The sequence below is a fragment of the Theropithecus gelada genome, chromosome 9, assembly GCF_003255815.1.
Source record: "Theropithecus gelada isolate Dixy chromosome 9, Tgel_1.0, whole genome shotgun sequence".
Lineage (NCBI taxonomy): Eukaryota > Metazoa > Chordata > Mammalia > Primates > Cercopithecidae > Theropithecus > Theropithecus gelada.
This window is the reverse complement of record NC_037677.1, coordinates 48656462-48682723: the sequence shown is the minus strand read 5'-3', so window position 1 is coordinate 48682723 and position 26262 is coordinate 48656462. Positions and strand designations below refer to the sequence as shown.

General features: G+C 45.7%; 1 protein-coding gene across 1 annotated transcript in view; it reads right to left on the bottom strand.

Moving 5' to 3' along the window:
• The window catches only part of GRID1 (glutamate ionotropic receptor delta type subunit 1), a 753633-nt gene that overhangs the window by 42726 nt on the left and 684645 nt on the right, over positions 1-26262 (bottom strand). The window contains exon 13 of the mRNA XM_025396749.1: positions 3934-4129. Coding sequence (XP_025252534.1) covers positions 3934-4129 — 196 coding nt within the window. The remainder of the gene's footprint in view (positions 1-3933; positions 4130-26262) is intronic.

Sequence of the window (26262 nt, the reverse complement as noted above, 5' to 3'; positions counted from 1 at the left end):
TGCCCACATTGCATGGCAGCAGACTCTGTTTGGGATTTGGAGAGGCTGTTCCTCCCTGAATACTAGGCCCATAATTCCCTACTTGCTGGATTTGTCCTGCAGTTTCTGGATTCAAGTTGTCATCCTCACTTAGGGCACAGCCATCTCCAGACTGGTCTGCTCCGGGCTCAGGGATTCACAAGCTTACTAAAGCCATAGTCTGGGGGCAGGGAGCAGAGGGGCCACTCCATAGAAGTAGGGAAGAGGACAAATTTCAGACAAGCATTTAAGTCCGGTAGTCATCCAAACAGGCACATGAAGAAGGAGGATTTGAGAGTAAATCTGAGCTTTTCCTCCAGTAAAAAAAAAAATGCAGCACACTTCATTGTCTGACAATACTATAAACTCACTTTTATGACACTAGTTATAAAACCCCTAACATTTGTCTAGTGCTGGCAGTTGGTTTCTTTTTCTTAGAGACCCAAATGCAAGAGAGAGATTTGTGATCTCAAAACCAGCTTGGGGTTCATAAAATGAAGGTATCATAAAAACAATCCATCCTATGTACTAAAAAAGGTTAAATTCTATACCATGAAGTGATAGGCATTGATAAAAAATCCTTTGTTTGCATCCTTTGCTACTGATTTTTTAACATTGTTGTATTCATGAGTAAGACTCTAAATATCACCAGAGGGTGAGTGGTTTCCTAAGTGCCACCAATGGACAAGGGGTAGCTAGAATGATGATGAGGTGTTTCTCTAATGACTCATCTCCAGGTTTATCACCATCCAGAGGGCTCGATGGTGTTTGTTGGCCTTTCTGAGGCATAAGCAGGCACATGTCACCTGCAAAGAGGGAAGGGGTGGGTACTTGTGAGGAGTACAGCATTGCCTTGCTTGGTCTGGACATGCGTTTGGAAGAGTAGGGAGGTGAGCAGAATGAGGTCAATGACAACTTTTGCTTCAGGATACCCGTACATTTCTCCTGGAATGGCTGTCTTTTTGAATTAACTCATTAACTAATTTTCTAAAATCTCCTGCTAATCTAAACCTAACACCAACCCTGCCTTACCAACAATGTCCTTCTCTCTTCCCTGCTGCTTTGGCTCTCCCACCTGTAGCAACCACTGTGGTGAATCTTGTATTTTATCATTGCTTTGGATGTGCATGTGTATATTTTATACATTTTTAAGAGGGTATAATATTCTGTGTTACCTTCTATTAGTTGACCTGTATGAAATTGTCTTTAATGGTTTATTTTACTCAATATCGTCCTGCTAAGATTCATCCATTTCATTGTAGCCAGCATCTTTCTTTATATTGTTAATGGTCATTTGGATGGTTTCCAGGGTTTTGGTTCTACAGGAAGTGCTACCGTGGCCTTTCTTGTCTCCAAAAGTGTATGTGGACATTATTTTAGGTCGATACATTGGAGTGTAATTGCTGGGCCATACGGTATGTAAGTGTCCCATTTTATAAGAGAATGCTAAGCTCTTCTCCAAAGCGATTGTACTGAGCACACCCCCACCAGCAATTAACCAACTGTTACTCCACGTCTTCTTCACCACCTCTCATTTTGTGCCAAACTAATTGGTGTAAAATGATATAATCTTTATGGTCTTGTTTGCATTTCACAGATCACTAATAATTTTGAACATCTCTTCATTTGATTATTGGCCATTTGTGTTGCCTCTTCTGTGTCAAGCCTGTGCAAGCCTCTTGCCATTTTCCTGTTAAGTTATTTGAGCTTTTCTTATTGATATATTCTTGATAGTAATCTTGCATTGGTTATATGTATTGTAAATATCCCTTCCCAGTGTGTGACTTGCCTTTTTATATTACTTAAAGTGACTTGTAATGAACAGAACTTTAACAAAGTCAAAAGTAGCTATCTTTTTATTTTTCTAAGCAGTGCTTTTTTTTTTTTTAGCATTATGCAATGAATCTTCATAAGACCCTGTGAGGATGACAGTACTGGCTCTCTCTCACAGTCAAAGAAAGCCAGGAAAAGGAACTCGAAGGCCATTTGGCCCAGGCCTCACATGCACAAAAGGCCTTAAATCAACATTGTGTTCATTATCTTCAAATTAGGTCACCTACAGCCACAAAGATTCACTGTCAGGGATGAAAGAAGACCCTGCAGCCTAAGGCTAGAGCACCATCCTTTGCAGTGAAGTGAGAACTATGAGGTTTTAATAAATCTTGTAAGCATGAGAATAGCACAGTTACACCGCATTCTATTATTGCTGTCAAAGTATCACTTTGTTAAATCTAAACATTCAAAATTTATCATGATATGTATTGTCAGATCATTTAAGTCTCTAAGGAGACCCCCAAATGGAAAGTTGCCCAGGTCTTTCTCAACTCCAAGAGTTCCCAGACAGGGAGAATGGTGTGCTCCATTTCACAATGTTGGTAACTTACAAAACTGGAATTCACACCTAAATGTGTCAAGCTCCAGAGCCTAGACACATTCTGCTGTTCAATGTGGCTAAACGGCAAGGAAAAGTCATCCTGAGCATGGGATCCTGTACAAGTCATCCTATGCACAACCATCTTCCCAGTGGGCCTCACTCCACATGGCACCACAGCTAGGTGCCCCAGCCTGTCACGGGATAGAGGCTGCACTCTGTCTGATGCCCATGTGTTTCCAAAGCAAAGGGGGACTCAGGCCTCTCTCCCTTGACCCCTCTGGGGCACATCAGGGAGGCGCTGGCAGATTGCTGAGGACCATGAAGGGCAGGGTGGTGGGCCTTAGTGGCCCCAGAGCTTGCCCCAGGCTGTCCTGACATCCACCGCTCTCTGCAGGAAGGCCAAGATGTCACTGGAGTGGCTAGGGGGCAGCACAGGGATGAGTGTGTGTGTTGTGGTGGGGGGTAAGGTGTGAGTGCGCCTGTGAGGGTATACATGAGGAGACTCCACAGAGGTGGCAGGATGGGTCTGGGAGGGAAAGGATAGGAGGAGACACTGAGGCAGTCGGTCTGCTCAGAGAGGCAGCAGCGCTGACCAGGGGGCTGTACATGTCTCCGGCCCTATTCTCTAATGACCTCAGGACAGTAGCTGTCGCATGTGGGGGTCACTGGACAGGAGGACCCCACCACCAGCAGCAAAATCATAACACCTGCCTTCATCCCACCACATTCTTCTTCATTGACCTCCAAGGGCTCTACAGCTGCACATGAGTGGATAAATGCCAATTCCCCAGCTTGGAACCCAAGGAGTCATGAGTCAGAACCATCCAATCCTCAGCTGTATAAGAGGATAATAATGCTGAATTCGAGTCATTGTGGGAAATTGACTGAAACAAATGAGCAACATCTAACAGTGCTGAAGAGCATCATGGGCTTTCTCCTCCCTTCTTCCCTCTGGCACTGGTATCTTCCCACTTGTCCTCCCAAGGCTTTGCCCGGTAAGGCTCTGTCCCAGGCTGTCTGCCCTTATCCCCATCTCTGAGGCACACCTCTTCTCACAGTACGGCCCCAGAGATGAGCCCAGCCCACCTGGCTGACCCTTTCCCTGTGTGCAGAATTCCCCAACCAGACCCCCAGGCTAACCACAGTGGGTCACCCTCTCCTCAACACCCTCCCTTCACTCCTGCACCTCTTCCTTGGTACTCTGCTTCTGCTTTTGCCAAGTGTTCTCACCTGAGGTGGACAGGTCTCTCTGTGCCACCCTCCTATGAGCCCATGAGGAGGGTGGGCCAAAGGTCAGGCTTAATCTGCCTGCTCCTCCCCAGCCAGCACCACTCTGCAAACTTGGAAGGTCCCTAAGGAGCAGCTGCTCTACTTCTGCTGCCCAGAAGGGGCATCCACCTAAAGAACGTGTGTGATGGATTGCCCTGCAGGTAACAGGGCTGCTCAGAGTCAGATGCCTCTGGAGGTGTCTCCCACCTGGGGGATGACCACCCCGTGGCCCTGTCACAGTGCACGTGCCCAAGCGCCAGCTCCCCGCCTACCTTCCTGATGCCTTCTGAAGGACTGGACACACAGTTGTCAGCCCCTCCGTTCTTGCTGATGGTCCGCCAGAGCTCGGCAAACGTGCTGTCCTGCTCCAGGGGGTTGGTGCCCTTGGCTCGGAAGTACTCATATACAGCAGAATCCCGGACGGTGCCATAAGACATCTCCACTTGTTTGGACAAGTCCTGGAAAGTCCTGAAATGCAGAAAGGCAGCGAGGTATGAGTACATGCTGTGCACTGCACACTGCAAGGTTACAAATGGGCTTCAAGGCTCTTCTGAAGTCCAAGCCCAGCATGGCCCACTATCCACATTCTTCATTACCAGTCCCCCAAAGTTTGAGTCCCTCAGCCCGGAGAGGGTCTCATTCAATTACAGGTATGTTTTCTCAGTGTTGATTAATTCAATAAGATGACTGGGTGCCTAAAACCAGGTTCTTTACTGAACTGGAGGGATAAAAGGATGAATAAGACATGATTCTTGCCTTTAAGGAGCTTATAGTTCAGCTATAGAAGCAGACATATAGACAGAAAATCATAGTATCAAAGAGTCAGGGCAACATGAGAGGCTGTTTGCTGCGGATCTCCAACTCAGATGCCTGCAGAGGCTGCGCAGGAAAGAGGCCTATGTTGGCATTATGGACGATAATGATGGCCGGCCTGTGACACTCAGAGACAGCATGGGGAAGAAACGCACTCAGAGACCAACTGACTCAAGGTAAATTAAGAGGCATCCCCTCCAAAGCTTGCAGCTGTGCTAGGGGTCTAGGCAATTATTGACTTCGAAAGCTCCCCACCCCATGACCTCCCCAACCAATTTGGTTTTTGAAAAAATAAAGTAAATTGGATTTTTATATCTCTCCTGATTTTAAAATGTTGACAATTATTTAAAAGATAATGAAAAAAACAAAGCACTTCTGAAGGCCTTGGGTTTGCTCTCCTTAGAGGAGTGGCAGGTAGCTCCAGCCAGGTGCACATCAGAGGGGGGATTTCACGAAACAACAGCCATTGGCAGCCCAAGAGCAGACTTCTGAGCTAGGAGCAGAGGAGGAGATTCCTCTGGGGAAGGACAAATAGTCACAGCAGGAAGGACCAGTCGCTATGAAGATTTCACTTGCTTCAGAAGAGCGTACTTGGCTCAGCATGTTGAGAGAATGTCATGTACCAAACAGAATTGCAAAGTAAAAAAAGCCCAGTGGGGAGCTAGCCTCTCTCTCCAGGTTCCAACCTGACCACTCTTTACTTATTTCTCTTCTAGAAATCTCAGTCTCTCCTCTTTATCAACCCACATCATCATCCCTCCCTCTCTCTGAGTCACCGTTTCCACAGGAAGAGCCAGTCTTCTCAACTGGATCTACACAACCCTCCATCTTCTGGTCTCATTTCTGGCTGTTCTCCCCACCTGCACACAGCACCGTAGCCAACCTTGAAATGAGAAATCCCACACACTTCCCATCCGTGGCATCAGGCCACAGTGCTCCCTCTGCCTGGAATCCCTTTATCTTCCTCCTCTAACAACACCTCTACAAGCCCGTTGAAAATCCAGCAGCCAACAGCTGCCCCTTTCCTTGGGGAGCTGTCCCCACCCCAGCCTCCCTGTGCCCTCTCCACACCTTGTGGGCTTTTGTGGCAGCACAAGCTCACCGAGACTTCAGAGGCTACATGCCAGAGCAGAGACAAGCAAGGGCTCTGGAGTCCAATTACCTATCTTGCCTGTCTGCCCTCCACAACCAACACTGTGGTCCAGAAAACTTAGTTAACTTATCTGTGCCTCAGTTTCCAAATCTTTTAATAATGGAGATAGAAGCAGAGCCTGTGGCAGAGGATTGCTATGAGGATTAAATGGGATTTGTGTTCAGCTCTCAGAGCAGTTCCTGACTACCGTGATTATTCAGGTCCCCAGTAGACTATATGAATTGAGGACTGGAGCTGAAGGAGCCCCTTTTTTGCACCCATGGCCCTGGACCAATGCTGACAGCAGCCTCCCCAGCCAGCACACAGAAGGCCCAGCTGTGGATGCTTCCCCTTGCTTCGGAGACACATGCCACAGCACTCCTTATGTCCCTGCTATGTGGCCCAGAAACAGAGCTCAGTATTCGTTTCAATACATTAAAGATGAAAGGAAACATAAAATAACAAATTCGATGAAGAAATCTTTCTAATTATTGTTCATTATTTATATCTAATTGAAGCAAGATGTTCCTTTGCCTGAAGGGCCCCAAGGGTTGCAACTCTGCCGTAATCTGCCTGTAATGAAAGGAGGGGAATCTTTTTTTTTCCACATTTAAAAAAATTTTTCTCATGGTAATACAAACAAATACAAGGCTTTGATGAATGAGAAACATCAGGATGAATTACATAGTTGAGTCTAAATACTGAGCTGCTCTAAATTGCTGCAGTTTTCATGAGTGTGGAACGAATGGGTAACTGCCAGGGATCTCCAACTGTTTCATCCCCACATTTGAAATGGAGATTTTCTCTCTCCTCTAGGTATTATTCATGAAGGTGCCCATGTCCAGAGGCTCAGGGAATGTCTCTGGATAAGAAGCAGGCAGCCCAAATGTTTATGGCTTCATGTTCATTTCTGTTCCAGTAGACCTCACTGCTCCCACCCCAAAATGCCACCCCCATCTTCTTTGAATCTTACTGCTCAGACCCACGGTCATAGCCTCCATTCATCCGTCACCTCTAATAGCCACAAATTTGTGCAGAGGAATCTCTCCCATCTCAGACATGTACTCGATCTTTCAACAAAGGTTTCCAGGCTCACTAATGCCCAGCACAGGGGGCACTATCATCTTATTCCAGGGTGAATAAACTTATGGAAGGCTACTTGGGATGTTGAACAGAGGGACCCAACTATTCATCCACAAAAGCCATCATCTCCCTGAGGAAGTCATCCTCTTGTCACAGCACACAGTTTTGGAGGGGACACACAGGGAGGAATAAAGGAGAATGGGGATAGCCAGGCATCCAGACTGCCAAGCCAACACTGGCAGTCAGCGGAAGACAGATGCTGAAGTCAGATAGGACGCCCATTCAAGCAAGTGAGGGAGGCTTCACCTGGAGGAGGCTGTGCTAGCAGCACACTCAATTTAGAACTTTTCTGAAGTCAGTCTCTTCAGCAACAACTGCTACGAAGTGTCCAGGTACCTCTACCACAGAGAGATGAAGGAGACGTGCCCATTACAGGTGTGGTCTCTATTAACCTCACATGCACAATGCAACTCACTGATGTCATTCAACCAGTTATTTCACCAACAGTTCCTGAATGTCTACTAGGTAAGGCACAGTGCACACCAAGCAAGGAATACATGGCAGGCATCATCAAGGGGTGAGTTGTCAGAGAAGTAAAGCAACAGTGACCAAACAATATGAGAGACATTAAAATACAGGTCTGTATGGGGGATCCCAGAAGCACAGAAAAGTAGCTAACCCATAGGTAGGAGCTAAAGAAATGCTTCCTAGAAGAGGGAACATTAAGCTGAGTCAGAGAGAATGGGTAGAGGCAGCCAGATGGAGAACCAAGGGGTAGAACGTTCCTAGAAGAGAAGGTATTACCTGAGAAGGCATTTGGGTAATGAAAACAGGTGGCTTATTCGGGACACAAACCAGGGAGCAATTCACATCAGCTAAAAAGACATAGGTGATGGAATTTGGCAGTCCTGGGTGTGGATGCTCCCTCTGAATGCCTTCACTGTTTGACATAGACCAGTAGCTCTCAAAGTGTGATCCTCAGAGCTGCAGTGTCAGCACCTCGGGCCTTATGAGAAATGCAAATCCTTGGGCCCCACTCCAGACATACTGAGTCAGAAATTCTGAGGGTGGTGCTCAGCAGTCTATGTTTCCACAACCGTCCAGGTGATTCTGATGCATGCAAGCTCCAGAACCATGGACTGGGGCAAATCATTTAATCTCTGAGGCCTTAGATTTCAAAACTCATACCCAACTCACAGGGTTGTTGAAGATTAATGATCCCAGACATATACCTGGTACACAGTTAATGTTTAACAAATGGTAGCCCTTCTAGTAGACTGCTTATCAGTAGTTCAAATGGTTGGAGCACTGGGCTCATGTGAAGGAGTCATGGGTAACAGGCCAGAGTAGTCACACCCAGATGGAAGGAAGCATGGGCAAGCTGCATGTCTAAGCTTCCAGGCTCATGTGATTGGAGCCTATCTCCCCATCTGCCCATCTGTCTCCCCATTGAGAAGCCTATGGCCCATCTTGTTTCCATCTTGTTGCCAAGGTACATGCAAATGCTCTCCCATCAGCCCACAATTTGCTGCCTTGTCAACAGCACACACTTCAGGCACTCAGGATACCTAAAGGGATGACTTGCAGAATTCTGAACCCAGGATGAGCATAGAGACACCAAAACTCCTCTATCAGGCAATCTGGACCTTTGCTTTGTGGGTCGTCATAGTAACAGCCTAGCAGAGGCTACCCCGGGAAAGTAGTGAACTCCTAGGCAAGGAACTGCTCAGGAAGAATGGCCTCAAAAGCATCAGACCCAGGCTGCCCACCAGAGTCTGCACTGGCTCATGAAATACCATGGTGCAAGCTTGTGTATCCCTTGAGCCTCACTTCTGTTTGCTGCCTACCTTCTTACTTCACCTTTTGATAATATTTTGTGTTGGAATCCTCCCCTGACAAAGCCTACCCTCTCCTCCAATCTTATGTTTAAATCAATATTTCTACTTAAGTGTGTCCTACCAAAACTGGGTTTGAGACCAATGCGAGCTGCTTCTCTGTGTCTCCTGACCTGGATTACCGATTTTTAAAATTTCCACAAGCTAAAAGCATAGCTGATACCTTTGAGCACATCAGATTGTCTTGCAAAAGGACTTTGTAAGCATCCCTTGCCTCTGAGAACACTGTCCTCTAATTAAACATGCACCTCCAGGGAAGACCCACCATGCATCCTTCAGCTGTGGCCAAGGATATTCTCCCCAGCTTGGTACCACCTCCTTTCCTTCCCACACCTTTCTCCATAAGTCAATCTTTCTATTTCCTTGATATATGTTCATTAACAAAGAGATAAATGTGTTTGCAGTATGAGAAAAATCAATAATACAGAATTTATAAATACATCTTTGCATGTTACAAAAATATTTACATTGGCAATGGAGATAAACACACTTGCAACAAGAGCAGAATAAATATTCAGTATATGTAATGGATTTCAACAATGGTGGGGATGTCATAAGCATGGGCCTGATGCATTTGGATCTGGAAGTCCTATTATTCTTCCTTAAGGAGAAAACAATGTGGTGGAGTGGCTCAAAAGACACGGGAGGGTGGGGATATCCATTCTGGTGACTTGAAACTTTCATAGCTACAGCCTACAGATGCCTTTACTATTATTCTAGCAGTCTCGATTTTCTATCTCATGTCTGACTCTACAAGAGATGATGCTGCAATCATCAAAATAATCCAGATTGCCTGGCTAGGGCTCCACAACTGGCTTCCAGAGGGCACCATGACCCACCCTGGTGCACACTGATAAGCCTCTCCTGGTTTTCTTCCCCAGGGTGCCCCATGGCCTTTCTAATCTATCACCCATGCAGGGGAAGGCTTCCTAGGTGTTCTCCTTCTTTCATTCACTCGTCATTCAAAAACCCTATTTCCTGTGCATCTGCCTGCATTAGACAGTGCTCTAGGTCTGGGGATAGGGCATGAATGGCACCAAGTTCCTACTTTTGTGGATTTTACATAGTTGAGATGAGACAAAGAAACAAACATCAATGACAACAGCAGCAATACAATAACTAGGTAATGCCAGGGTCAGCAAACTTTCTGGAAAGGGACAGATAGTGCCTATGTGGTCTCTGAGGGCCACACAAGACTCAGTCACATATTCCTTGTTTTTGTTTTTGTTTTGTTTTCCAACATTTAAAACGTTTTTAAAAAGGAAAAGCAGTCTTGGCTTGCAGGCTGTGTCAAAGCAGGCTGCAGGCCCTCTGAAGGCCTGTGGAGTATCGTCGGCTGACCCCTGCAGCTCTGTAACAAGTGATGAAAAAGGCTACGAAGATTAATAAAGCAGAGCAAGGGTGAGATAAAATGATGGAGGCAGTGATTACATAAAGTAGCCAGGGTAGATTTTGAGCCATTGGAGTTGACATCTAGGGCATGTGTTTCTCTAGTATCTGTCCTCGCACTGGACTAAGAGGAGCAGAGAGGAGTGAACTCACAGAAGCTGGGGCTGAGGCCTGCTGGGACTGTCCTGCGAAGGAGCTGAGACAGGGCAGCCAAGGAGCCAGCTTATGAACCTCTCCTACCTTGGAACATTTACCCAGGGACCTTCCAGGAAGCCTGGGAAAGGTGATGCTTGGGTGTACACAGGTGCTGTGGTTAGAACACTGTCTCCGCCAAAACTCATGTTGAAACTTAATTCCCAATGCGGCAGTATTGAGAGGTGGGGCCATTGAGAGGTGATTGGATCATGAAGACTCTGCCTTGATGAATGGATTAACCCAGTCATGGACTAATCAGTCATCATGGGAGGGGAGACGGTATTTTTATAAGAAGAAGAAGAAGAAGAAGAGAGGCTTAAGCTGGGATGCGAGTAGGCTTGGGCCCCTGTCCATGTGATGCCCTGCACCACCACATGACACTGCAGGGAGAAGGTGCATACCAGATGCAGCTGCTGGACCTTGGACTTCTCAGCCTCCAGAACTGTAAGAAATAAATGCCCTTAAAAAAAATAAAATAAACTACCCAGTTGAAGGTATTCTGTTATAAGTGAGAAAAAATAGACTAAGAAAACAGTTCTCATTTGTATCCAAAGCCTAGTCAGGGTGTGATTTGGAGTAGTGAGCAGAGGGACTGCAGATCCAAACACTGTATGAGAACACTTAGTGACCCACAGGGTGAGGGCTGCAGGGCCCATGGCAGGAAAACGCATGCTTCCATAGGCCACAGAGCCCTTCTTCCAATCTATGCCTGAAAGCCAGCCTCGGAGGGCCAGCTGAGGTGCACTCCCTCCTCACCTTCCTTCCCTCCATGGCGTTTTCTCTCCAAATCCCACTTCTTCAATTGCTATTGAAATTAAAAGACATCCAAAATAAACGGCTAGAAAAACTCAAAGCATTTGAATATATTTACATACTTGTAAAAAGTAACAATTAATAAATGTAAATAAATATAAAAACAAAAGTAAAAGGAATAAGCAGTGAACTTCTGCAAGACTTCCACTTCTTACAAACACATTTTTGTAAAATTTGCATTTTTATTATGTTATAAATAAAAAATGTGATCTGAATGATTTTAAATATCCTGCTTCTGCCCAAGCATCAGTTCTGGGCCTTGAGAACTGAGCTCTGTGCTCTCTTCTATCCTCTACGTTCACCCTTCCTCCTGGGTTAGCCTCCCATCAGCCAAGATCCACTGAGAGGCAGGAGGTCTCTCTACCAGCCCCATCAAACACCCTGTCCACAGCCACGAGGAGGCTGTGATAGTTGTATCTTCAGTCCCTACAGCAAGACAAACATGTCAGACTAACTCAAAGTGGTCTGAGGCCATCCCAGGTACTCAGGGCCCATCAGTACTCAGGCTCCCATACCAAGGCAGGCTGGAGTTTCCTCACTTCCACACCTTCTGCCTGGACTCAACCCAGGCCTGGTGCCCTGGTCCCAAAGCAGACTGTGAATTCCTAAACATGGGCATATGTGATACGTGTTTCTGATTTGCCAAACTCAGCCTAGATCCTGTATGTAAGCAGAGCTCAGTAATAGGAGCTGTGAAAATCACCTTGATGAGGTCAGATAATTGTGGGCCATGTGCTAAGCCAAGTCAGGAGCTCAATGTCCACACTACTCACTAGGTCAATTCTGGGGCTTCTATTTCCCCCAGCAAAGGAGGCTTAGCGTAGAGCCTTCAGTGCTTCAGTGCTGCCTCCTCCAGCTCTTCTCGGCTACCCTACTTTTGGGGTGCCAGCCTGGAAGACCTCCTGCTCACTCGGGCCTCCAAGTCTTCACTCAGGTTCATTGCCTGCCTTCTTTGCTGTGTCCTGCCTTTGTCAGGTGACTAAAACGTACCTACCCTGAAGGAATCAGCTCAGCTGTCATGTTGTATTGAAAGAGTGGATCCATGCCCACTGGATCTAAGTCCTGTGTGTTCTGGACTTGGTCCTATCCTAATGTTTTCCCCTTTGAGCTTCCTGTGTTGTCTGCCCACCTCAACCCTGAGCTCCTCCAGGGAATGGACTCTGTGTTCATCTCTGAATTTCTATCACCCCGCATACAGGCTGACAGACATTAGGAGCTGAGTTCATGTTTTCTGGAAGAATGAACTCTGTTTTAAAACAATTTTGTGTTTAGAACTGAATGGCTGAATATGGCTGGGAGAAGATCCAAGCTAAATACCAGCATGGAGATTCTAACTTTAGAATCATGACCACTAGCCTCCAGGAGACCTTTAAATATGCCTGAGATCTTCTAAATCTCCCCGTGCACTTCCTCCTCCTACGTTCTCAGATGACTCTCAGACAATGAGGCTGCTTCTTGTTTCCTGAGAAGGGAGACGCCATCAGTGGAGAACTTTGCTTTTCTAACTTTGCTTTCTCGAAAACTACCGAATAGAATAGTTGCCTTCCATTTTTTAAAAATGACAGTTTTGTTTTTTCTCCTATGTATGTCTAACTCTGTTTGTCTCCTAGATCCCAGACATTCTTGCTTTCTCAAAGTACATTGCTCTTCCAGTTGTCACCTCTATCTTCCTCATCATGAAATTATTTCTCTCTGCAGATCATTTCCATTGGCTTGAAAATACATACATACATACATCTTCGCTCTCGAAAAAAAAAAAAATCCTATGAAATGACATCCTCCAACCACCCTTCCAGCTCTTCTTCTGGAGAGTTATCTATGATTACTGCCTCCATTACCCTCTTCCCATTTCTCAGAAACCTGGCTTACTCCAGTTTTCATCCCACTGCTGATCTGAAGCAACTTTCATCAAGGTCATTAATGATCTCCCAAATACAGTGGCCAATCCTCGGTCTTCACATCCCCCCGACCAGTAGCATTTGACAAGCCAACCACTCTCCTAGATGCCCTTCCTTCATTTGGTTTGCAGAAATTGCTCTTGCTCAGTCCTCCTCCCACCTTGGAGGATCTCCTTATTCATTTCCTTTCCTAGTTCTTTTTTCTGTTCTCAGACTCTGAATTTTGGAATCTTCCAGGGATCAGACCACAGATCCCTTATCTTCTGGGTTGCAGGACTTTTGCCACAATCTCATCATGTCAGTTGTCCGTAGATGCAGCCATACATTGATGACCACAGTGGGACACCCCAGCCCTGACCCACCCCATCCACTCCTGGCAATCACCCACCTGATCACTTTATTTGGATGGCTAATAGATCTTCACACTAAAAATGTTCAAACTTGTGCTCTTAAATCACTAACCCCTAAATCATGCCTGCTCTTCCTTTAGTTCTCCCATCTCAGTCAAACACTGCTCTATTCTTTGAGATGTTGTAGCCAAGAGCCTTGAAATCGCTACTGACTTCTCTCTTTCTTATGTATCACACATACAAATTTCAGCATTTCCTATCTCTTCCTATATCAAGATACATCTAGAATCAGATCACTTATCATGACCTTCACTCTGCATCTTATCTGGACACTGAGATAGTCTCTCTAAGAAACTCCTTGCTTCCACCTTTAACCCCTACAGCTATTCCCTGGGGAGGTCAAGCAGAGTGATCCTTTAAAAATCTATGCCAGATCATGTCACCTCATCATTCAAAGCCCTCCAATGACTTCTTGACTCCAAAGTCAAAGGGAGCATCCAAAGTCCTCACATGGCCTGAAAGGTCTCATGTTATGTGGACCCCAATATATCTACTCTCACCATACCAGCCTCCCTGCCTTCCCACCTCAGGGTTTCTGTAGTTTTTTATTAACCTTATCCTGGTTTACTCTTCCCTCAGATTTGTAATTGGCTCACTCTCTCAGGGTCTGAGTCGAATCAAATGTTACCTTCTCCATGATGCCTTTGTTGACAATCTTTCACAAAATACAACACCCCTTAAATTATATGAAAAAAATACAAAAACACATCACAACTTGACATATATGGCTGCTTAATGTTAGTTACCCTCCTAGAATGGGACTTGGCTATTTGTTTTGTTGCTATACCACCAGTGCTTACAACTTGAGTGACCAATCACCCCAGTTTGCTTGGGAACTAGAGATTTCCTGGATGCAAGACTTTCAGTGTTAGAACCAGAAAAGTTCTAGCCAAACTGGGATAATATGCCCCCTACCTACAATAGTGCCCAGCTCATGGTAAACACTCCAATGAACATAGATTATATGTATGAATCATATATTAATGAGTTGGCCTTTTTCTTGCCTTTAAAACATCTAGTTTGGATATTCTGTTGGAAAAGTCTTCATCTTGGGTTGACTAGTCTCCCTTCAGGATAACTGTGAGTCAATCATCTGCAGAGAAGCAGGCCTAGTGATAGTTTGAGGTGCTTGAACCAAAGAACTGTGGCCCTGAGCCAGGAGGCACAGCACAAAGCTACATGGCTTCAGGCTGCCCAGGAACAGATTGCCAAGGAGTCTGGGAATCAGATCTAGTTCTTTAGGCTCAATCCGCAGGGTGCTGAAACTTCATGATACAGGTTTTTTGTGGGTGCAGTGGAAATCAGCATCCACCAATTAAGAGAATTCTCCTGGGATACAGTTGTTGTCTGCTCCCCTGGCTCCTGTGTCCCTGCCACTCCATGGGAGTCCTGCCAGCCAGCAAGACCTCCATGCCAAGAACATGGCTAGCTCCCAAATCTCAACACCTGCAAATATTTGCTGTCACAAATCAAGATAAAAGCAGGATGCACCATTAACCTTTAATATATCAGTGCTGGGGTTCTTAATCCATTATGAAGCTGTCACAAATGTGTCTGAAATGCAAATCAGGGCAGCAGCCCTTGGGGAGTCTGTGAAGGTGCCTTCTTCCCCTTTTGGCACAGCCAGCATCACCCTGTACTCCAGAGAAACAGCCTGAGCCTCTTCTCTCCCTGCTAATACTATCTTTCCTTCCCTCTTCTTCTTTTCAAATGTCTGCCTGAACCCTCTATGTGTCATCTTCCCCAGCAGTCACTTGATATGCCAGAAGAAAGATACAATGAGACTAACTTCCAGACCCTGTGCTAACACTTGCTTTATACTGTTTCATTGAACCTTGGCAATAGCCCTTTCATAAAGTTATTATTGCTAGCCCCCTCATTTTACAGATTAAAAATCAAGGCTTCAGGAGATTAAGGAATTTATGGAAGGCCACAGAAGCAGCAAGTACAAGAGCTGTCTTCACACTCAAGACTGCTTGGTACAAAAACCTGTCCATATTAGTATCATCCTATGGTGATATTAAGTAGCTCATAGCTAAGTGAGGAGCGTGAACAGGCACATGGACCATTAGAAACATCATGCAAAACAGTGCTAGAATGAAGCATAGAGTCATGGGAACATGAAGTTGAACTTGTCCCAGCTTAGCAGACAAGGAACTAGGGCTGTGGGCAAAGAGGGAGGGTTCATGGGAAGGGTGAGGCCAAGGCTGAGACTTAAGGAGAAACAGGAAATGGACATGTAGAAGAGATAACTAAAAAATGTTCTGTGCAAAGATAACATTGCATTGTTTAAATCATGGATGTGTGTGAGAAAGAGAAATCTTCTGGGAACTAGTAATAGTTTACTAGGAGACAGCAGAAATGGTATATTACTAAGCACTAAGAATAGGATTGCAGGACAGTTGTCCATAAAATACTTAGAGGATTGTTATAATGGAATTTTTGTGGAAGTGCAAAGATAATGGAAAAATGATAAGCTATCGATGTTCCCTAGACAATTATGGGGCCAGAGAATGTGTGAGCTGAGTGGGTGGAGACATCCTATACTGTGGACAGTGAGGAAGCCACTGCAGAAAGTATGCCACACATATTTTAGAATGCAGAGCTGAGAAGCAGCTGTGAGTCCATGTGCTTGCACATATGTGTGCATGCATAAATGTGCACACCTGTTCAGGCCTGGGTGTATTCATGTAAGAATGTATACTCAAGGGCCCCAGGGCAGGAAGAAGAGAAGAAAGATGGAAGAGAGTGTTGCTGGAGGGCCAGGACAATTGGATAGAGGTATGCCATTTGCTATGACTAACTTTAAAATAAAGGAGTGGTTGTGAGTTCCTCAGTGGTTGGATGGGGACCCCAGAGGAGGTGGATTCATGTGGCAGAGAGCCCAACCAAAGCAGCTGGTGAAGGGATCACAGCACACAAGACATCTGCCTGCCTGAGCTTGTTTATGGATCTGAGCAGTCAGTATTCATGGTGCAAGAAAACAGACTGAGGCTCTTCCCTTGTGGGACAGCTGGAGGGAAAATACGAGCACACATGGGCCAGTGATTGAACAATGCAAAACCAGCTGTAATTAAATGTGACGCTACAAGATCTAGCTGTTTCGAATCAGTTTGCAGAAAAATCACATTAACAAGGATACAGACTCTGATGGGAAGTTTAGGAAAGGGAATTGGGAGGAGAAGTTGTGCTCTATCATTGATGAGTCTTGTCTGAGTTCAGAGAATGGGAGGATTCCTACTCTGTGCCATGTGCTGTTACACAGGCTAGCACATTTCATTCTCAGAACCACCCTCTGTGGTAAGCTATTCTTCCCACCTTATGGATAAGGAAATTATGAAGTTTTTGAAGCTGGTCCATGCCAAAGCCAAGTTGAGCTTGTTGAGCTGTTGATGCTAAGCTGTTCCAGGCCTGGATCTCCTAGATGCCTTAGCTATCTTCCCAAACCAGCTCCAATTAAGGATGATGTCCATGCCATGGAACGTTCGGTTACAACTTTTTTTATCTTGGACACTATTTCTCTTGTGGCACCATTAGCAATGCCAGGTGCCAGTCACAGCACCCCAAGAGCTCCACATGCCAAATAACCTTGACCTGGCATGCTCTCTGGCCAGTGACAGAGACTATCTGCTGCAGGTACCTGCACTCCCCAGGGGGGCATCAATGGGAGCCTGCCTATGCCCCAATCAGGACCAGGATACTGGCAGGATAGAGCATGGTGCTGTTTTTTGTTCTTTGAAGTAATTATTCATCCCATTGACTTTTTAGGGTTTGGGCAAGACACTCAGGATAACTCTGCCAGTATCCAACAGTGTTTGTCCAGTTGGAGCAAAACATCCCACTACAGAACACTAGATACACCACCATGGAAAGGTTGTTGGAAAGTACACAGACGGACAAAAACATCTGGGGATATCCAAACATATCCAGACCTGGTGCCAGTCCCTCTTTCATGGGATCCTTGTGACAGCCCTGGGAGAACAGTTCTAATTCTTAGGACCCTGGGAGGTAAGGTGGATTCCCCAGAGAATTAGAGACTCATATCAATTTATGCAGGACCCTACAGCTGGTCATGAGCAGAGATGATCACATATGCTAGGCTGTTCTGGCTGAAGTCTGGTTCTAAATATCAAACCTCTTAAGCAGAGAAAACAAGGGAAGCAACACATTGCAGTTCAGGCGCTATCTCACCAGGAGTCCAGGGCCTGGATTCTGGACCCTGCCTAGGGAACATGGCATTTCCTTGCTCTTAGGAGTACTCATGCTGGAGTGGCAGGGCAGGGAAGCGGTTCAGAACCTGGGCAATGAAGTCAGAGTGTGTTTTCAAATATCACTCTACATCTTGCTAGCTCTGTGGCCGTGGATAAGCTATCTAACCTCTCTGTGCTTCAGTGTTCTCATCTATGCAACAGGAATATTCATGGATTGAGTGAATTCAGGCAGAGCACTGAGCATAGTGCCAGTCTGTGGGAAGCATCTAGTAAGTGTTAGCTATCGTTACGAGCTTCAGTTTCCCCAACGATTACATGAGGGAATGATGCTATGCCAGTGCTTGTAAACTGCCAGCCTGCATGCCCAGTCCAGAAGTGGCTGGTTTGGCTACCATGCTCTTTGCCTGCTTTGAATCTGCATTTTTTTTTAGCCTGGGTCTGTGATTTTTGGGTCATCACAGGCTCAGCACTCTGGTCTTAGACCAACATTTACATTCTCTGCTTAGCCCTGTAAACACTGCGATGGAAACCCACTGAACAAGATGATCCATCAGGCCTTTTCCTGCTGTGATATTTCATGATTCTATGGCCTGGGCTGGAACTAAGAGACTTATCTTGTTTAGGATTCTCTCTTCCAGAAAAGCAGCATCATGGGCTTTTTTCTCTGAAACATAGCTGTTTTCTCTGAAAACTAGAATCTCATTTTTCAGTGTCTGTTGGAACTCAGAGCTACCACGGGGAGGATCTCACAGAGAACAGACCTCTAGTGATTAAAATGTAGTGTGCTCAGACGCCAGCAGCTTTGCCTCTGCAGGGTGCTGGAAGCCACCTCCTCAGAAGCAGGGACCCAGGGAGTTTGTCCCCAAGTCACACCAAGGCTACAGCCACACTGCGCCCAATGGGGCAAAGCAAATCAACCACCTTCAAAGGCACCAGCTCAGGTCATTGTGGTCTCTTCTGACTCTTAAGAACATTATAGGTCCCCGTAGTGCCTCAGAATGAAAGGTAATGCACAAAATTTAGCCACAAACCCAAAGCAAAGCCAATGTCTTCCTCTCTGGGAGAAGAGAGACTTCCAGCAGGAAGAGCCAAAGATGAATTTTGGGTGGAAGCTGCTTGCCATTCTTCAAGAGAAATGAGCATTCCAAGGGAACCCTCACCATTCCAAGATGGTGCTCTCTTTGCCTGCTGTCTCTCTAGACTACCATGTCTGCCAAAAACAGGGTTCTCCCTGGAATGGTTTCCTTCTGCCATGTTCACAGGGCATCCAGGCCAGGTAGGAGGAACACTGCCTCCTGTGTTTCCTGGATTCAGAGCCAGGCACACCAGGACCAGGCTGTACCTGAATTTTTGCACTGAAATCCCAGGAGTCACTCAGCAGATGTTGCATCCTGATTTGTTTGAGTGGATGAATGAGGTATAAGACACACATCTCACTGCCTCATCTGTGTTTTACTCTCCTTTCTCCTATTCCAGAGACAGTAGTCAGGTCAACAAACAGGGATAACTAAAGGTCTCTGTAAAGGTATTTCTGATGTTCCTTCATGGGTTTGGCTAAACAGTCTGGAAAAGTAAAAGCAAAAGAACCAGAGGGCGCTTGGCTTGAGGAGACCCCCAGGTAGGAGAGGGTTCCAATGCCAGGATGGGGGGCTTCAGGGACCACATGACTGCAGTGAAGGGAGCCGCTGGGCCAGCAAGGCGGCTGCAAGTGGAGCCATCTCAGGTGAACCCCAAGTCCCTCTGTCCTGTACACTGGATCCCCAGCTCCCTCCATAATACTTCTCCCCACCCACAAGGCCATTGCCAACCAGAGACAGGCTCCCTTCTCCTTCCAAACCATAGGGCTCCTCTCCCAGGGAAGAAACCGTGTTCCCCCATGCCTGAACTGAGCCCTGTATGACATTTTTCCTGATGCCAGGGCCTAATGGGTTACGTGGCCTACCAGAAGAGAGTTGCACTGTATCATAGGAAGCACCACATCTGCCACGCCACCGTGACAAGGTTCTCTGTGGGAGGCTGGGATGGATTCTGACCATGAAGCTGTCTGGATAAGCCTTTCATGGGTCCCCACTCTCTTCAGGAGGAAGGGACCCCTCCAGATCTGACTCTTTAGGCCTGAAGGATTTGTCCCACTTAGTCCTCCAGCAGCTACTCCTATAGTTTATGTTCTGTCCCGTGCAAGATTTTGTTTCCCAAGCCCACAGTGCTCTCTCCTGCCTCTAGTCCTTCTCATATGCCACATGGAACAGTTCTCCTTTCTAAACATGCGGACAACTCCTCATTCCACATCTTGGGGAACATATCACTACCTTCAAAATTCTGTTCAAGATATTTCCCCTGTGATGGGTTGGAATGCATCCCCCCAAAGTAAATATGTGGCATCCTAACCCCTAGTACCTACAAATTTGATCTCACTTGGGGAGTCCTTATCAGAGGTCATCAAGTTAAATGAGGTCATTAGAGTGGCCCTACTCTGATACCACTAGTGTCCTTATAAAAAGGAGAAATTTCTACACAGATACCTACACAGGCAGAATGCCACATGTAAAATGAAGGCAGAGAGCAGGGTAATGCATCTACAAGCCAAAGAACACCAAAATTGCCAGCCACCGTCAAATGCTGGGGGAGAGGTGAGAACAAATTCTCCCTCACAGCCCTCAGAAGAAATCAGCTCTGCCCACATTTTGATCTTAGACTTTCAGCCTCCAGAACTGTGAGACAATAAATAAATTTGTCCTTCTCTACTGGACAAATATACTCCAGTTTTCTTTCCACATAAGCAAACCCCAGCAGCCCCAGGGTCACACCTGGACAGTGACTAGCCCACCACACATGTTTACAGCTGTGGGGTTCAGGATGAAGGGCGTCAACCTACAGATCCAAAGTCCTCTAAAGAGCTACGCTTGTCCACCCTCCCAGGTTTCCCTCCTTCTTCCCATGATCCTAAAAGGTTAATATGATAATTAACGCATGGGATCCTAATTCTTATGATATTAATCAAACTGAAAACTGTAGATGGTGTTTAATAACTTAGTATCAGCAGGTTCCAGGCACTTTAGCTAAACCAAGTTTGTGATACTTTGTTCACAGTACCCCTAAGAAACTAATACAGCCCCCATGTGCCCTGACAATCACAGAAACTTCCCTAATCATGGTACTCATCTTGCTGTGCTGTACTGAGTCACTTCTCTGCCTGCTCCTCTGAATTGCCAACTGCCACTCCATGAAGGTGGAGAACATGATTTCTCATCCACTTTTTATCTCCAGAGCCTGACACAATGTCAGGTGAATGATAGGAGCAAATGATCTCTTTATTGTAGAAATGTAACAATGAATGAGTGAATAAACGAATAGGATGATTTCTGATCATAGACAACTGTTGCAACATGGTCATTATGTTGGTTACAAGATAATGTTACCATAGCACTGTTACTCCACCAATGTCCAGCTTAATCCAGGTATTGAATGTGTTCCATACTGCCTGCTGGATGAATAAATGAATAGATGAGTCAATTAACCTGTAAAAAGAGACACCTCCCAGAGTATAAAAGGCACAGTGTCCTCTCCAGCATGACTTCATTCCTGGCGTCATGTTTCTTGAGAGGAACCTTGCCATATGGAATAGTCACTCAGTGTTGATGTGCAGCAGAGCATGGCATGAAGGCACTGAGAGGCCCAGGAGGGAGCTCTTGACTGGGAGTCACAAGATCACCCTCCTTGTGCAATTAGTCTGACAGTCAACATGTGAGAGCCTCCAGTAAGAAGAGTCATGCTTTTAAAAGAATGCCTACTATGTGTCAAGCTCTGGGTAGAATCCTCATGAAACCCATGAAGGGCAAGTATGAACATCTCCACTTTCCAATGAGGAACCCAGGCATATGAGATAGGTGACTTGTCTGTGGTCCTGTAGCCAGTAAGGGGTAGCAAAGATTTCTACCTCAAAAATGCTCTTCCCTTGGAATCAGAGCATTACTTTGAGACTAACCTTACATCTCAGACTTTTCCATCTCTGTTTCCAGTTTTTTATCTTTTGTAATGTCTGAATGTATTTACGTCTTATTATCCTGCATGGTTTGAAGAAGCATTGTCAACATATCAGCCAACAATAGCTGTGCTTGGAGAACACAAGCAATGAGCTCAGTCTCTTCGCTGACAGCCGAGCTTGAAGCCACAGGCATGGGTACCTTGGAGGTGGCAGTGGCAGCAATATTAGAATCTGAGGTTTCATTTCCCACAAAGGAAATGAAATCCAGGAGGGCACAATAGGTCCCCTCTCCACTTGAAGTCTTTCCTTTCAACTTTTCAACAGGAATGTTTTATTAAGTGATGTACGTTAATGTAAAGCATTGGATTTGATTCAAATAAGCTTACATTTGAATCCAAGTTTTGGTTCACACTAGGTATGCGGACTGTTTTCTGCTTTGGTTTCCTCATAAGCAATCAGAGCTTAATGTGGTAAAAATTAAATGATGTAATTTTTGGAAAGCACTTAGGCAGTTTCTAGTACAGAATATATTGTATAACACAGTATATATTCACACACAGACTACATAGTATACACTGTATATTAAAATGAAAGTAATTCCTCAACAAATGATATGTCATTATTAGAACTACCATTATTAGTGCTACTGTTGTTGTTGAAGTAATTTCCCTTACAGGGCTGGGAAACCAGGTGTGACTGATATTTAAGTAGACTCCTTCTCTACTGGACAAATATACTCCAGTTTCCTTTCCACACAAGCAAACCCCAGCAGCCCCAGGGTCACACCTGGACAGTGACTAGCCCACCACACATGTTTACAGCTGTGGGGTTCAGGATGAAGGGTGTCAACCTACAGATCCAAAGTCCTCTAAAGAGCTACGCTTGTCCACCCTCCCACGTTTCCCTCCTTCTTCCCATGATCTTAAAGGGTTAACATGATAATTAAAGCATGGGATCCTAATTCCTATTATATTAATTAAACTGAAAACTGCAGATGGTGTTTAATAACAACTTAGTCCCAGCAGGTTCCAGGCACTTTACCTAAATCAAACGTATCATAAAACTGGCATGAGACTCAGAGTCTAGCCCTGCCACATCTGGCCAGGGACACATGTTTTCACTTAGAGCAAAAGCAACACACCATCTCTATTACTTATGCAGATATGGTCTTAAATTGCTTGACAGTCTGATTCCACCCTACCATCTTCTGGAGCCAAAAATAAAGGAGTATTGATTGCAAAGATTAATAACAGAGCTTAAGGAGGAAAATGGTTCAAAACACCTTTTTTCTCTCCCTTCGTGATATAAACGCCTGCCACCCCTGCAACCTAATTTTGTCACCCAGCGCACGGGAGTGTATTAATTAAAGTGACACCAAGGACAGGAAAATCTGAGCTCTTGGAGTGATGACTGGAAATACATAAATATGCATCTCCAAGCTGTCTCGGGAAGGGAGGCACGTTGCCAGGCAAGATCAGCATAATTCCACCAAAGGGAGGGTGGACAGGAGTGTGCACAGCTCACCGCTGGAAGTCAAGGCTCTTTTCTGGCAAATGTCTCCTAAACCCAAAGAAAGAAACTAGACAAAGAGCAAATATGTGATTTTTCTACCTTGTCTCTAAAGAACTACACCATCACTTTTGTAAACGTCCTCTGATATGGTCTGGAGGGAGCTAATACAGAATGTATATTTATTATGCACTAAATTTCCAGACTATACTGACAGAGATAGAGTGGTGCCATTTTATAGGCAAGGACACTGAAGCCCAGCATGGTTAGTCAATGTCTCAGCCAGTATTGAATACCAGATTTGACAAAACCACACCCCTACACTGATCTGCTGAAACAGAAGGCATGAAAGAACAGGGTAGAATGAACAGGTGTTTCCCAGGGGGCCAGCGCTAGAACACTTCTCCTGGTGGGTATGGATAGGAACCTCCCTCCAGGATCAGCACATCCTTTGAAAGGGGCATTTCTTGCTGCCATCCCTCCCACCAGCAGAGGGTGCACTGGGACTTTGATGCCTCTCCCCACTGGGGGCAGGTACCTGCAACCTTGGGTGGAGAAGTAAGAGATTTAGTTGAGGTTGGCTTGGAAGGCATGAGGGGATGGGGGATGATTTTAGAGGTGCTCATTTACATTTTTTATTTAGGTGAACTTCATTGTAGTCAATAAACCAGTTTCAACAGCCAACTGTACTTTGTGACTGATTTCGGTTACTACAGGGGACGTGACCTCAGCTCATCCCGAGCTTCCCCACTGTCATTACCTGTTGGGCATCTCCACCTGGATATCTATGCGCATCTAACACTTACCTGGTCTCAACTGGACCTTGTTCTGCCTACCCAAGCCAGCTCCTCCCCTGTACGGCTCATGTTAGGTGCAGGTGCCCCCATCTACCCAGGTCTCGCACTAACACCTGGGCTGCCTTGCCCCTTACTCTGGCCTTTCTCCCACCTGTCATATTCCAACAGGCCTGACCGAGTTGAGCCCCACAATATTTCTCAGATCTCCCTACTCCTCCAACATCAGTGCTACTTCTGTAGTTGAGGAAATGCGGAGAACATTCATTAGGCTGTAACGAGAGGGAACTAAGCAGAGGCAGAGAGGAGCAGACACATAGAAGAGAGCCCAGGATCAATGATAACAGCAAAGTAGTGAAGACCTTGCTCTCTGTGGTTATGTGATTGGCATGACTGTCTCCAGTGTAAATCTGCACCCACATCTAGCACATGGGAAGCCCGTCTATTCTTCATCTGCTGTTCTTCCTGGGAAAAATTTCCCCTGCATCTTCTGGGACTCCCAGGTAGAGGCAGGCATTCTGGTATGTAGCAACTCTTTCTAGAATCACACACACACAAACACGCACACAGACAGAAAGAGAGAGGGGGGAAGAGAGAGAAAGAGAGAGAGAGAATGTTTTTTATCTGTTAGCCTACTCCCCTAGTAGGCTGTTTTTTTTAAAAAAGGATAAAGACAAACAATAGAAGATTATTAGTGAGTTCTTACTATGTATAGGGCAGTGTTCTGAGTATTTACAGAACAACCCTTTTAGGTTGGCCCTATTAGTATTCTTAGTCTACAGAAGAGGAATCTGGAGTCCAGAAGGTTAATCAGCTTGCCCAAAGTCACACGTCCATTCAATATCAGATCCAGGATGTGAGCTCAGGCTGTCTGGCTCCCGTACATGGACTCCTAACCATGCTCCTGCACTTTAAGTTCATGAAGACATGCAACAGGTCTAGCTTCTTCCCCAGTGTGCCCCCAGAACTGAGCACAGCCCCTAGCACATGGTAGGTGGTCAACAAAAACTTTGTGAGTGAATGAGTGGATGAATCTAGTCTGTTTGTGTGTATTATTGCTGTAAACCCTGATAACTGGTCTAGTAGTATTCTGTTCCCAGCTGTCTGACTAGGCTTCCCCGCTCTGCAGGAAATGACAACTCCCCTTGCCCTCCATTTCCATGAATTCATGCTGAGCCAGTGCTCTTCCTGGAGGGCACCCACCATTCCCCATCCCTAAGCCCCAGGCAAAGGCCAGCCATGCAGAATCACATACCATCTCACCTGCTGAGTTATCCCCGTTTTCCGAGGAACATCCCCGGCTAACCTGCTGTGTACTATGACTGTTGTTATTATGAGATAAGGTGTATTAGTCATGTGAGGGCATCAGCACGCACATTCCACAACCTGTCAGACACAGGAGACTGGGGATGCTTCCATAGGGAGGCTCAGAGAGGGATCCCAGGGAAGGAAATGCAGCCTCAGTCTGGCCCTTCCTGGCCAAAAACAGAAACCAGAGTAAAAGAAAGAAATGCACATAGACAACAGGCAGATTCATTCCGTATGTGAGCAATGGAGCATGTGCCTCTGACTCGTGTGTGTGTGTGTGTGTGTGTGTGTGTGTGTGTGTGTGTGTGTGTGGTTAGCTACTCCTGAGTGGGCATCTGTGGGCTGATGTGTGTCTTCTCTGTGTGGAGCTCTGAAGTGGGAGCAGGAAAATGTGCCTGTTCTTGACTCCAGATCAAATTTGTCCTGCTTTTCTTACTGTGTGGAGCCAAGAGAAGCCACTTCTGAGATGTTCTTTAGACGCTACTGTTTAAGGTGAGAGTTTGAACTAAGTTGTCAATAAGCTCACAAACTGTCAGAGCAGGAGGCAAGTTTAGAAATCTTCTCATAAAATCCCCTCATTTTATAGACCTAGAAAATGAGACCCAGAAAGCAGTCACTTTCCAAGGACACACAGCTAATGAGTCTGCCAGGACTCTCTGTCCACACTCAGTGGACTTTGCACAATGCCTGAGGGACTGCTAGAAGACCTGCCATTGCTTAAAGGTAGAATTTATCTCACACTTCAGCAATGGCAATAAGACATTGCTTCTAAAGGCAGGTCACCAATATCCAGGCTCTACATTGCACATCAAAAAGTCATGTTGGTTGCTGTGTTCTCAACAGCTCATGATCCTTCCTGTAAATCCTCTAAGTCAGGACAGTGGAGTGTGCTCAAGGGGTCCAGATCTCAGGAAGACAGAGAGAAAAAAAGTGACCTGCAGGACACATTGGCAACCACTGCGGACTTCCACTGTGGACTTGCACTGGCATAGTCAGGTGTTTGAAAAACATTATCCAAGTTAGAAATCCTCTTGGTTCCCACCAAAAGCAACGGCAGCAAAAGCCAAAATTGACAAATGGGATCTAATTAAACTAAAGAGCTTCTGCACAGCAAAAGAAACTACCATCAGAGTGAACAGGCAACCTACAGAATGGGAGAAAATTTT